General features: G+C 40.7%; 1 protein-coding gene across 1 annotated transcript in view; it reads right to left on the bottom strand.

The window, feature by feature from the left end:
- Positions 1-13,357, bottom strand: part of SLC1A2 (solute carrier family 1 (glial high affinity glutamate transporter), member 2) — a 30,445-nt gene extending 17,088 nt beyond the window's left edge. Inside the window, exons 1-5 of the mRNA XM_009324666.1 lie at positions 13,223-13,357; positions 11,321-11,473; positions 10,435-10,685; positions 6,760-6,928; positions 2,512-2,638 (exon numbers count right to left, since the gene is read on the bottom strand). Of these exons, the coding sequence (XP_009322941.1) occupies positions 2,512-2,638; positions 6,760-6,928; positions 10,435-10,685; positions 11,321-11,473; positions 13,223-13,352 (830 nt within the window). The 5' untranslated portion in view covers positions 13,353-13,357. The remainder of the gene's footprint in view (positions 1-2,511; positions 2,639-6,759; positions 6,929-10,434; positions 10,686-11,320; positions 11,474-13,222) is intronic.
- Between the last annotated feature and the right edge of the window lie 615 nt (positions 13,358-13,972).

Genomic DNA, 13,972 nt, shown 5'->3' with positions numbered 1-13,972 from the left:
TGTAGCATTTGTTCTTAATACATAACTTTTAAAATGCATTGCTTATCTGGTTTCAGGGAGTTGCATTATTTGCTTCAGTTAAAATATTTGTTGAAATGAATTGCTTTTATCTTGAAGGCTGCAAAAGTTTCCATTATGTTCTTTCAATAACTTGGACAAATGCTTTTTAGTTTATGGATTCTTCATTAATTATCTGCTTTTCTTACTTAGGGTAGGGTTTTTGTCACCTCAGTCATGTGATTCCCTGATGGCATAAATGGAACTTTTAAATAGGATGATAGTAGCACAGTTTGGTAATAAAAAAAATTGAAATGAATGGATATTACTTAAAAAATGTAATAATCTGCTATAGTGAAAAATGCCTGAAAATGCATGGATAGAAGACAATATTTATACCTGCACTGGTAAAGGTTAGTATATTATACAATTTTAAGTGACATTCACTTTCTCTATCTGTTTTATAAACTTAAGCTGGGAGAAAGTAATGTGTGTAACATGTGGAGAAACAGTAAACAAAATGCCTCTCTGAAAATAAATGGTACTGTATATTTTCAAAAGTGATTAGTGATTTGGATGCTTAATTAAAGACAATACAAAGGAAACCAACTTTCAGAATAAACGTGCTTCATGTTTTCTGTAAGAAACATCTCATGGTCTCTCAAGCAATGTGCCCAAAACCTGGAAAGCCCTCAGTCACTTGAAATGCAAGCTCAGCTGTTATACCAGTTATCATAAAAAGCCATGTTTCAATGAACTTGACGAAGCATATTTCTTATAAAGAATTACATGGTGTCAGAGCCAGATGTCTGATTTGTTTTATGTTTGTGTAGCAATGCCACGCTCCTGAGAGTCTGGAGTTGCCATGGGAGTTACAGCTCTCAGTGCAGAGAAATCATAAACCAAACAAAATGTAACTCTGCATAAGAAGTGCATTTGTCTGTATAAACACACACAAAAAAAACTCCTTCTGGCCACAACAGTTCTTTAAAAATTCTAGACAGAGATGAACAAGTGGAATTCCCAACATCAATCTCCTTTCTCATGAAAAGAGAAATAAAAAGCACATCAGTAGAAAAAAAAATTTTACAGTGAATTTCTTGAAACTTGAATGATTTCCTGCCATTGCAACACTGACTATTAGAGAAAATTTATACTGTAGGCAAGGTATTAAGTCTTGGGTGTACCAACTAGGGCTAAGTGAAGTAAGAGTAAATTCTAGCTCTTGGAGTGTTATGAGAGTATAGTCGCCGTCTCTCTATAGAGTCAAGAGCAGCAGGTTACAATAACTATTGAAAGCAGTAGGGCTTTGTGAATAAAAACAACTGTGTTTTTATGCAGCAAGATCATCTACAGAAAACCAGAAGCATAACAGGAATGCAAAGTCATTGCTTGAAGTTCTTTCTTTTGTTCTACACATTTCCACATCGCTGTTGCTATCTGCATCACTCTTGCATAACAGTCTCCCTTTGAAACACTGATGATGCTGAAGACACACTTCAGGCACCCTGCTCCCTTTTCTATAAACTGGGTCCATCTAGAACCTCAGAGAAGAGGCATACTGCAGCCTTGTAACTCAGGAAACAACTTCCAGGGACACCAGGGAATCACAGGGAGCAACGAGCCATGATACGTGTGTTGTATTGGAGTGGCTATTTCTGCTCTCAAAGACCTAGGAGATACGAAACACAGTAGTACAATGCCAAATGTAGCAACGCGTTTTTATGTTCTGAAAAACTGGGTTTGTGTGATACGGCCACACTTGGCACTGCACACAAATAGCTCTGGGGAAGCCCTCGGAAGAAACATCTCAAAAAAAAAAGTGAATCTCCTTCCAGAAATGTAAACAAGGGCTCAGTCTTAATTGGGTAAAGTCACTCCCTTGAAAACAAGCCAGGCTCCATTATTACGAATGGGTATACTTCAAAAACAGGACAGATGATACCTTTCAGTGACCCCATTGTGTAAGGTGACCCCATCTGTGTAAGACACAGATTCTGCAGAAACTATGGGTGGAGGGACTACACATCACTGAAAACCACTGGAATTTTATTTGGTGATAAAGTATTTTTACTACGGAAGACAGTGAATAAAGCGTGTCTCCAGGCATCTTTGTAATTATACCTCCTAGGTAATACCCTGGGATTATGCTAACCTCCCAGGAAGATTTGGATGTTCTTATGTGGGGTGTTCTTGCTTGCTTAGGTGTCGTTCTATGTAATGAACTTCCATAATCAGTGTGGCATTTGAAGGCCTTTGCTGGTACCTGCATGTCTTGGATTTCAGTAAACAAAGAACAGAATATCTTCAGAAATATTTCAAAATGAGTCCTAAATAATCCTCACCAAATAGAAATAATGCTGCTGTGGTTCTAACATACCTGTCAAGGCTCTAAAAAAGGAACCATTTAATTACATTGTTTACTAACAAACTGTGGTCACTATATGCTGTATTAGCGTTTTATGACTTTTTTTAAATCTTTTTTTGTTCTACAAGTTAGAATTTCAAACTTACCACATGATCATAGTTACTAACTTCATTACAATCTCATTCAGGATGTTGAAGAAATCCACCATCATCTTGGCCTGTTCTCCCATTTTCCCCATAGCAATGCCAAAAGCAATAAAGAATCCTATCAAACCTATTGGGAAAAAATTGCAAGACAAAAAAAAGCAAGTAAAACCATGGTTTTTAGGAAGTTTTTGCACCTAGTCAATGTCTTGATACTACCTGCTAATCCAGTTTTCAGAACTATAGTGTATTACACATCTCTTGGGACTTTTTAATATGGACTCATTCTCAACTTTCATGATCATATTCAGAACATCTTTCATTCTTCAATATTTTACTAAATTCCAATTTCATGGCCCAACTATGTTATTTTCTTTTTTCCTGAATTGATCTGATCATCAAAACAATACCTATACCATAATCTTCTCAGTGCCATGCAACCGTTTGTTAGAAACCTCATAGCCCCTGGCAAATGGGAGAGGCAACACAGTGCCATATCGTGACTCTTCTTTGTTGCTAAAACAGTCACTAGAGACCAAGAGCGTTTTTTTCAAGCTTCACAAAAGTCCCTTGACAGATCTAACCTACAGACTAGTCAGTCCTGGAGTACAGGGAAAGGCAAAAGCGGCCCAAGACCATAACTTTCACAGGCCAGGAGTATTCCAGTTAAATGAAGAAGGTTAAATGAAGCTGGCGGCTCACGGCTTAGACAGGTGTACTCTGCGCTGGGTCAAAAACTGGCTGGATGGCCGGGCCCAGAGAGTTGTGGTGAATGGAGTTCAATCCAGTTGGCGGCCGGTCACGAGCGGTGTTCCCCAGGGCTCAGTATTGGGGCCAGTTCTGTTTAATATCTTTATCAATGATCTGGATGAGGGGATCGAGTGCACCCTCAGTAAGTTTGCAGACGACACCAAGTTGGGCGGCAGTGTTGATCTGCTGGAGGGTAGGAAGGCTCTGCAGAGGGACCTGGACAGGCTGGATCGATGGGCCGAGGCCAACTGCATGAGATTCAACAAGGCCAAGTGCCGGGTCCTGCACTTCGGCCACAACAACCCCATGCAGCGCTACAGGCTTGGGGAAGAGTGGCTGGAAAGCTGCCTGGCGGAAAAGGACCTGGGGGTGTTGGTCGACAGCCGGCTGAACATGAGCCGGCAGTGTGCCCAGGCAGCCAAGAAGGCCAATGGCATCCTGGCCTGTATCAGAAATAGTGTGGCCAGCAGGAGCAGGGAAGTGATCGTGCCCCTGTACTCGGCACTGGTGCGGCCGCACCTTGAATACTGTGTTCAGTTTTGGGCCCCTCACTACAAGAAGGATGTTGAGATGTTGGAACGTGTCCAGAGAAGGGCAACGAGGCTGGTGAGGGGTCTGGAGAACAAGCCTTATGAGGAGCGGCTGAGGGAGCTGGGGTTGTTTAGCCTGGAGAAAAGGAGGCTGAGGGGAGACCTCATTGCTCTCTACAACTACCTAAAAGGAGGTTGTAGCGAGGTGGGTGTCGGTCTCTTCTCCCAAGTAACTGGCGAAAGGACGAGAGGAAATGGCCTCAAGTTGCGCCAGGGGAGGTTTAGATTGGATGTAAGGAAAAATTTCTTTACTGAAAGAGTAGTTAAACATTGGAACAGGCTGCCCAGGGAAGTGGTTGAGGCACCATCCCTGGAAGTATTTAAAAGGCGGGGAGATGAGGCGCTTAGGGACATGGTTTAGTGGGCATGGTGGTGTTGGGTTGATGGTTGGACTCGATGATCTTGGAGGTCTCTTCCAACCTTTAATGATTCTATGATTCTATTCTATGATTCTATGATTCTAGGTGGCAGGGGGGAGGAGAAGGTGGGTATTGCACTTTAAGCTAAACCACAGAACTCCCATTAAACAGATTAACCTCACTGAAACTGGCTATCAGTGGATACATAATCACAGAATTCAATTCAAGTAACATTTGGCTCCTAAATGTAAGTGCTAAAGTGTGAAAGTCTGGAGTATTGGACTATCACTGTGAAAAACCAACTGAGCGCATCTGTCCTGTATTACTTTGGAGCTGTGTCTCCAATGCTAACCTTTACCATCCAGCAATTTTCAGTGTCCAGAGTGGGATTATTAACTGATACTGATAGATGGTTTGACTCTTCAGCCACCCTTTGAGGCTAAACTTTCAGTCATGATATGAGTTCAGTATTTAACAAATGTGTGAACTCAGCTGGGAAATTCCTAAGGAAAAACCCATCAGGACACAAAAGCATTCAAGAGAAGGGAATTTCAGCTACCAGTACTCTGGTAAAAGACAGGCTGTCCCATATCCTCACACTGGGTTTAGCAACCAGACTTTTTTCTTTTTTCATCCAATCTCCTGGATATAAAGTCATTCTTTAGCACCAAGCTATCTTTGTTGAGTCACTTGAATAGGGAAGTGAAGTGTATATTTGTGTGCTGCAGAGCATAGAGAAATGATGAAAAGCTTTTCAGTTGAAGACCAAGTAACTTCCTGGAATTCAGACTCCGCATCAAAAAATGTTAGTAGGTGGTTTTGTTCATTAATTCCAAATGAGTTGCTGCATTAGTCATAAGAGTCAAGTTGGTTCATATTTGCAGGAATTTGCCTGGCTTGTACAGTTTATGCAAGCTGGATGGCAATTCCCCAACATTTTCACTTCTTCATTCAAAACCAAACCACACCAAACCAAAAAACTGCAACATTTGAGAGTCATTGGTCAAAATACTACAGCAAATCCCCCATCTAAACTGTGTATTTCCTTTCTGCAGGAATTGTATTCAGCCTTCTAGCTCTTTTCTTATCCATGACAGAGACTGCACAAGTCCAGCACTAAATGTAATGTATCTCACATTAGAAATACTGTTTCATTTTAATGCATAAGCAGAGCTCCAGGAGAGAAAAAAGCAGGTGAGGGTAACAGCATGAGCAATGAGCTGCTGCCTCATGCAGGGTGCAAAATGCCAATTTGCAGCTGTGAAAGAAAGCGGCTTCTTTGCCCACAGATCTTGAATGGAAGGAGGAGCCATAGAGGAAGGCAGAATACAGTGGCTCCTGGCTCCCGTAGAGCAGTCTGCTTTGCAGAGAAACAAATCATCTCTGATCAGCTTACTGATGCTATCTCCCCTACATCTAAGCAAAGCAGCCACTGCCAAACAACTCACCAACACCTGGAGAAGCTCTGCAGGCACAGCAGCCACTGTGTCAGCAGAAGCAGCTCATCAGCTGTAAAGAGTCTGTAAGGGGCCATTTGCCCCTAAAAAGTGATGGCCTAGTGGTAAGATAAAGCAGTGGTTCAGGTACTGCCACATACTGTCCCACTTTGAGGAAAACACCTATAAACACAGGTGTCAGCCTCAGCCCTGTGGACATGCTGCCACAGAGCATGTGTATCTTCAAGTGTAGGCATGCCAATGAGGCTACAAGCTGAGGGCTAATTTGTGACTGACTTCACCCACATCCAGAAAGTAAGAAGGTGAAGGAGGAGCACTCCTTTCTGGGCTGACAAAACAGCGAGTTTAGGCACAGAGGAGAAAATAGAAGTGGTGTGGCAACTTTTTGTTCCCCCCCGCCCCCGCCCCAGTCTGAACAGGTGCTTCAGGCGGGGGTGGGAGATAGGCGAAGCCTTCATACCACCCCCACTTGCTGGGTTGTCCAGACAAGCAGTTGTTCATAATTCACAGCTGGTAAAGGTCAGCAGCCAAGATGAAAGAAGGAGGGAGCTGTGACTCAGAGATGTGTCAAGCCTCTCTGCGATTTTTCTTGGGTGGGTGCGGTTCACACCCCACCTCTCACTTCAGGCTCTGCCTCAAGCCAAATTCTAGTTCAGCTTGCCTGAGACACCTACTGGAAACAACTGAACTCAAATGCATCAGGGGGTGGGTAAAGCACTGGCTCTTGAAGCTCTCCCCCATACTGTTTTGCCAATATGCATTAGTAGTAGTCCAGGTAGGCTACTTCTAGGATGAAAGGATATTTTGTGTATCTCCTACATGCTTCCCCACTGTACTCCAATTAATACCTGCAAAGCTGCCAATCCAGAATAATTCCCTTGATTGTTTCTGTGATACAGTCATATTTCTAGTAAGACCATTAGATTTTCACCTCAGAGACCAATGGGCAACCAGTAGAAGATAACATTTGATGATTATTTGGGGAGACTAAATTTGCACTGAAGAGCAGATCAGACAACACTGGCTACCCAGTCACAGCCAAAAGCTGTGTCATACATATGATGTACATATTTGACAGGCAAAAGGTTTTCCTACCCAGGACATTCATGCCATCCTTAAATTCAAGTCCCTTCTTAATGACCAGCTGGGCTTCTGGTGGTGCTTCACGCACTGTCTCATTCATCATAGCAAAAGCAGAGTCAGTGACATTAGGTGGTTCTTCAATGGGTGGTGGCACCAGCACTTTCTTGGTGACAGTTTGGATCTGAAGGCAATAAAAAGGGAGGATGAGAATGGAAACAGACTGAATGTAATCCATACGGGAGATCAGGAAATAATAATAAAAAAAGTCTTCATTTGAAATTCCAGGGAACTATATTTTTAAAGGATTAGACACGCATTCCGCAATCTCTTACCCCCTCTTCCAAAAACATTTGTTTTTCAATAGTTACAAGTATCACAAAGTCCTGGGAGTCTTCCTCATGACTCTAGTGTGAAAAGTATGGCAAACACTTGTTCCTTACCACTACGATGTAACATTTTAAAGACAGTTAGCCCCTTTGTCCAGATGGTTCACAAATGGTGCTTCACAGATTGTATGTTACATGTTGATACCATTTATTTAGCACCAAAGGCAGGCACCTCTAAGACCAGTTACAGCAGCAACTCTGCAGTAAGGCTTGTTATTCAGGATGGTCTGCCCAGCTCAAGTTATCATAGTTTGATGGTTAACTTGAATCAAAAACTTAGAACATTTCCAACACTTCACTTGGTGACTACAAGAGCTCAAAATGGAATACACACAGTCCCCTGAGCTCTCTAATTAAAATATTGTGAGTGACAGATAACAGAAAAATTATCAAAGCTGCTAGATACCTATTAAATCAAAACTGACCACCTCAAAAAAGAAGACATCAGCTTCTGAATGGATCTGGACTCCTCCTGGCACATAAAGGCAGGGTCAAGGGAAATTCCTTCCTGAGAAGGAATGGTAGGGGGAGAAATGGACTTGAGTTTATGGCTAGGAAAAAAGGGAGCAGGGAGTGGAAAAAGAGAAATCTGTGACTTGCTGCTTTTAGAAGTGAAGTTTTCCTCCCACTTCACACCTTGAGCCTTTCCCACCTTTTCATGGCACTGGGACAGGCAAAATGGTTAGGAAGCTATGACTGGTTTGCCATGGTTTCCCATCTGGTCCCTACTTTCCTTGTTCCTAGAAACGTGTTTGAGCAAGGCATCAGAAACGGTGCATTAGCCTTTCAAAGAACATTTGCACGTCTTTCCTGTTGAGATGGACATTGTAGTACCGTGGATGATGATCCAGATTCGATCCATATATTGGCAATATATAATAATATATATTAAACCATAAGGATTTAAAATACCTTACATCTCTCCTTTCAAAACCTGCTGTCTAAATCTAGAGAGAGGGATGTAGACAGAAAACCTACACAGCTTTGTATGAGAAACTCTTCAGTTGTCCTGAAACAACCCAACATTTCTGCACATTTACATTTTTTTCAGAGTTAAATTTTATCTGATGGATGTTGTCAACACAGTATTTTTTGTGTGAAGTATCCAGAATGTAAGAACAGAGTCACAGAAATTAAAACATTAGACTCTACACACTCTCAAATTCCACTACAGTCACTTAAGTCAAAGGTCCTCAGCCCTTCTTTGCACAAGGCCACAGTCACTAAAAATGCTGAGCCTAACATCAAGTTTAGATTCTGACAACAACATCTGAGGCCAGAAAACCATTTAAATGTCACAGTCATATTTATAGATGAAAGTCCCATTCTCTTTCATGGCACGTAAGATCTTAAGTCTCTGCTGGAATAGCAGTTTTCATTATAAATTAAGACTTTCTTGTGGACCATGCAAAAATTCAAGAGATATTGAAATCCCATGATGGTTCAGAGTTCAGTTTGCAAATGAACCGTCTCAAAATTGCAAGTGAATCCCTTCATTGCTTTCTGCCTGGTCACAAAGGAAGGCATGTAAAACTCCCCCACAGACCACGGCTACACAGTACCATTGCTGTGCACCCTTCAAAATCATTCTTCACAGGATTTCTGCAAAAAATTGCTTCCTCCTAAGGCAACCTGGAAACACTGAATGCTCATGGAGATAGTCTGTATAAATGTAGGAGGAGAAAATATATGCTGACACCATTAAAAGCAGCTAATTTTCCTCCTAAATAAAGAGAGAAACAAGTAAAGCCTAACTCCTTACTGAGGAGTTAAGGGCTAATAGAAGGCACAAGTTCCGCCTGGAAAGGAGCGTGACTTACTTTGTAAATGAAAGGTGGCTTTGTGGCAGAGGCTTTCGCTGGCAATTAGTTTGGAATCTGATAAAATTTAAACATTGGAAAGCCAAAAAGTAGCTTTTTTGACTAAGTTTAAAATCAATCAATGGAATTGGTGATCCATAACTAGTGAAGTGACCTGAACATTGATATTACACACACTGAAAAAGCAATATTAAGGTTCCAAGAAAACTATCTGACATGGGTAGCTTAGTTCTTCTTTCTCCCACTTTTTGTCCCTTTGTCGAGATATTTGACCACTTTCAACTGACCAGAAATTTAATTCTCCTCTCTTCCACAGTTCAGACGAGGGAAAGAAGAAAAAACAATAAGCACCCTGCTTTCCCCTCACTCAATTTTGCAAAAATACATTTCACATTACATGTGATGTTTAGCCACCCACAGTTTGACCACATGACTGACATTCCCATGATGATTTGGAAATTTGAGAATGTTCTCTCTTTAAACCCCCAAGGACTATGTGTTTTTATGTGGAAGTCCATAGAAGAAGTGAAGCAAGCCAAGCCCTTTTGGCAGCTTAGGCTGCCCTCCATTCTTCCACCCCCATGGCTTCTTCTCCCTTCCCCCTCTTCTCTTCACTTTATTCTTTGGCCATAACCACAGCTCCAGCCATCATACCATTTCACATAGGAACACTTAAGAACAGGTTTGGTAACAAACCCTGTTCCATCAAACAAACAAAAAAAAAAGTCTGCATTATTGCCAAACAATTTAGTTGTAGGAAAAAGCAGCTTACATACAAGAAATATGCTTTAGCAGAAATTAGGAAGCATGCATTTTTCATTTATTTACCCCTCGAAGTAAAGCTGTTTTGATTAGCATTGGTGAAAAGCTTTTAGACAAAATTACCTACCTACAGAGCAAGAAACTCATGGTGCAAGCATCCTTCTTTCCCAGCATGCTTCAAACCTGGCCTGATGGAGCCACCTGTAGGTGGGTCAGCCACTTGACAGTATTATCCCCACCTAGTCTGGACTCTAGTACAGCAATAGAAGTTATGAGAGGTTGGGTTTTGGGGTACACTTCCACTGGCAACCAGTCAGAATGAAGATCATCCATCTATTACAAACAGGGCATTGCAGAACCATCAGCTCTGTAACTAACAACCAAGATCAAATTCAACCTGGGTGAAAGATCCCGTAATTCATAAGCTGTTTGGCCCCAAGCCAGCATTCATAGTATAAAAAGTGAGGGAAAAATTTAAATTTAATTAATAACAAACTAAAAATCATCTTCTTTAAAAGAATCTATTAATTTAAATAACTACAACATAAAACAAAGCAGCTATAAATAATGTTCTTTCGGTTACCTGCTCAAGACTTAAGACCTGTATTTCTCTTTGCATCATCATTTCTGTCATTCACCTAAACAATTATATTAACTCTACAGACATCCCTGGTAAGTGAAATATGTAAAAAATATTACCAAGGAGTAGAAGAATTTACCTGCTGAAAGCATGCTTGGACTAGATTTTCAGGGAACAGGTTTCGGACCAGATCCAAGAAAGCATCCAGACTAGATACTTCATCATTCTTCTTCCCTTGACCAAGCTGTTTCTTGAGTTTCGGATTCCCTGGATGGATGGCTAAAACCAAAATCACGCCCAGCACAGCAGCAATAATAGTGGTGGACATGTAGTAGACCATGGCTCTTGTACCCAATCGGCCACTTGCTTTAGCATCTAAACCAGACAGTCCTGCAGGTGTTTTATTTTAAGAAACAAACAAATATATTGAGACTCAATATCCAATTCAATAATCATCAGATAAAATCCTTTATAATTTGCAAAGTTTAATGACTGCCTACAGGTACCTACTTTTATCCTTGTGAAATTAGATAGATTACTGAAACTTCTCCCTCCAGTTCTTATGTGAACAATGTCTGCTGCTACTAATTTGAAGAGAACCATTTAAGATTCCATCTAATTGCAGAGGAGGCATTAAAAAATAGAGAAGATATCATACCATCCTTTGCCCTTGATTGCTGCAAACTGGTCATGGTCTGGCTGACACCACAGGTTTAAGAAGGCTAGGCTCACTAGTGTCATGCCATCTTATTTGCAAGGTCCAATCCAGGAATTAGGTGAAACAGCATGTTAAGAAATTTCTGACGCTCATGAAGGTAGTATGTGTGCATGTGCTTGAAAATAAATTCACTGCAGCATCTACGTATTAAAACCAATGAAGTTAATCAGAAATTAACTCTGAAATACACACTGCAACTGCAAAATCCCTGACAGGATCATACTATTATTCTTCCTACATCACAAAAAGCAAACCAGGTGATATCTGTAGCAAGCATCTTAAAGTATTTATGGCTAATAGATCTTACCTGTGATTAAACTGGAGATAATTAAAGGGAGGATCAGCATTTTTAGCATCCTCATAAGTATATCTCCTGGGAAGGCTATTAACATGATGATGTCAGGGTCAATAGGTGTTGCTAGACGAAGAAGACCCCCACACAGTGCACCCAGGATGACACCTGGAAGAAGAATAAAAGAGAGCAGGCAAGTAACATAAATATACCTGAATGCGCATTGATTACCCAGAAAAACAGCCTGGAAGAAAAATGGTTACACAAGGCAGCTGATTTTTGGTACAGAGACAGATTTTGGAAGGCTTAGCCTTCTGATTAATACAAGGCTGTAACACGCTTACCATGTATCTCGTGATTAAAAAGAAGTGGTCCTGACGCTGAGCTTACACCTAATGTACTATTCTGCTTCTGCAAATACAAATTTGCTGTAAACCACAATGTTATTGAGGTTTACTAATACTGTGTAGGCCTTGCAATACATTGAAGGATAGTCAAATATAATTCATATCATCATTCTATAGCTGGCAAAATTGAAGCACCAAGAGGTGAGGTGATTTATATAAAGCCATACAGAACTGACAGAAGAGCCAGGGTTAGGACCCAGCTCGTCAGAGTATGACATCTAGTTCTCAACATAAGAATGGTACCACTTGAAAACGAGGTCAGCATGAGTAGCTATTTTACAGCCTAAGAAAAACCCTGCAGGAAAGCTAGAAATAGTCTTGTGAGGAAAACAGATTCAAATTCCATTTGGGCAGTTTTGGAAGGGAGTGCCTGATCTGGAATACTGCACCTATCATTGAAGAAAAGTTGATTCTTAGTACTCATTTATTACTCCCTCCCTTTGATGGTCTGCATCCTTCTCTTCGTGCTAACATTCTCAAATCACAAACAATCCCTTCATCACTTATTTAGATTTGTACAGTGATAACACCTAAACCCTTCTCTCAGGATTGAGGCTGTTAAAACAGTCTGGGGGGGGAAAAAAGACCATGTTTACTTTCATAACATGGTCTTTGTGAATGAATATTTCATGTTTACATCCAGGATGCCTTTGTTTTCCTGATCCCAAGCCCAAGTCTCAAGTGTAATAAAACTTGACAGTAAAGCCTGAGTTGTGATTTGCAGCAACTATGACTCTTTGAAGTATCAGTTTGATACAATGGAAAATATATGTGTGTTTAAAACTTTTTCTGGAGCTGCATCAGGCACCTTCTAAAGATGATTCAAAGCAAATACTGTCTAAACACTTCAGCAGTATGGGTTTTGAGGGCTGAAAAATATGAATGTGAAATTTGCAGCTCAAGACCAGCTGCAGCTGGTCTTTCAAACAATAACAAAATAGAGTATGTCTATGAACTTGCTGCATTTGGCTGTTAGGCTTTCAGTGAAAAAGAAACAGGCAAAGAGCCAGTGAACCACAATAAAATGTCAAACTGTTCCATATTTGGAAGCTGCTAAAGCCAGAAGCAATATTCAGGATGAGATCATGGAGCGCTGGCTTACTGCTACAGAGAGGAGGACAAACCTTAAAAGCAGTGGAACATGAACTGAGAGATAAAAGATGAAGGAAAGGAAATTTTGAAAAGTTTTTGTCTTTTTTCAAATAACTGAGAGGAAAAAAGTGGGTAGTGCATTTAGTTCTACTGAACGACATCAGCCTGACTGGCCTTGGGACTTAGATCACACTCCATTCTAAAACCAGATATAGAATGTATCTCAGTGGTGCGGATTTGCTCTGTGTTGTGTCAGTAATACCCTGCACACCTGAACTAAAGTGACCATGCCTATGGTCATCCTATTTACTCTCTGGCTGTTCAGCTGGAAAAGCTGATGACCACAGACCCTGTCTGTGGTACTACATGAACAAATACAGATACAGACAGAATGTCCAGACTAGCAGATGTAGCTTACCGAATACAGTAAGAGTCAGGAGCAGATTCCTGTGGAGCGACTGGCAGAACTGCACACATATGTTCCTGGAACTGTGCTCCACTGGACTTAAATGACTTTCATGCATACGCACTTCTACTTGCTTAGGCATATTGTTGGCACTAGAATAAAAAATGAAATCAAGTAAAAGTTATAGCACAAGATGCCAAAAGTGAGAGGAAAGTCTGGATTACTTCCATCATATATAACTGGGGAATCTGATGCATATTCCATCACTTCCCACATTTAACAAACACTGTGTATTTACTGCTCTGAAGAAGTCTCTGAAATGGGAATGGTTTGTCCTCCTAAAAGTGTAGCCTTTAAGGTATTCTTTGCGGTTATCTCTCAAACGGTGGAGATGTAAACAGAATTAATCCACTGGACGCATCATCCCAACTGTTTCATGGACTAAACTATTGGTCTTGAGCTGGAAAATTTGGTTTCCCCAAAGATCATGGCTGTCTACTTGAGTAGGAGAGATGGCTGAAGAACAAAGTTTCTATTAGCAGGAAAATGCAGATTTTAATACCTTATTTAATTCCAATTCAGGAAAAGAGTTTAAAAATGAGGATTTATTTGCAAAATAAAGCATTCCAGAATATTTTGCTTAATCTTCCCAAAATGTTTCATTTCAACATTAACATTGTATTGTAATATAATCAGAATGCTGAGGTCAAAAGAATCTTTTTTGACTTGGTTCTAATGAGACTTGAACAGCTGCCACTGAAA

This window comes from Pygoscelis adeliae, unplaced genomic scaffold (genome assembly GCF_000699105.1).
Source record: "Pygoscelis adeliae isolate BGI_AS28 unplaced genomic scaffold, ASM69910v1 Scaffold225, whole genome shotgun sequence".
Lineage (NCBI taxonomy): Eukaryota > Metazoa > Chordata > Aves > Sphenisciformes > Spheniscidae > Pygoscelis > Pygoscelis adeliae.
This window is presented reverse-complemented; position numbering and strand designations above follow the sequence as displayed.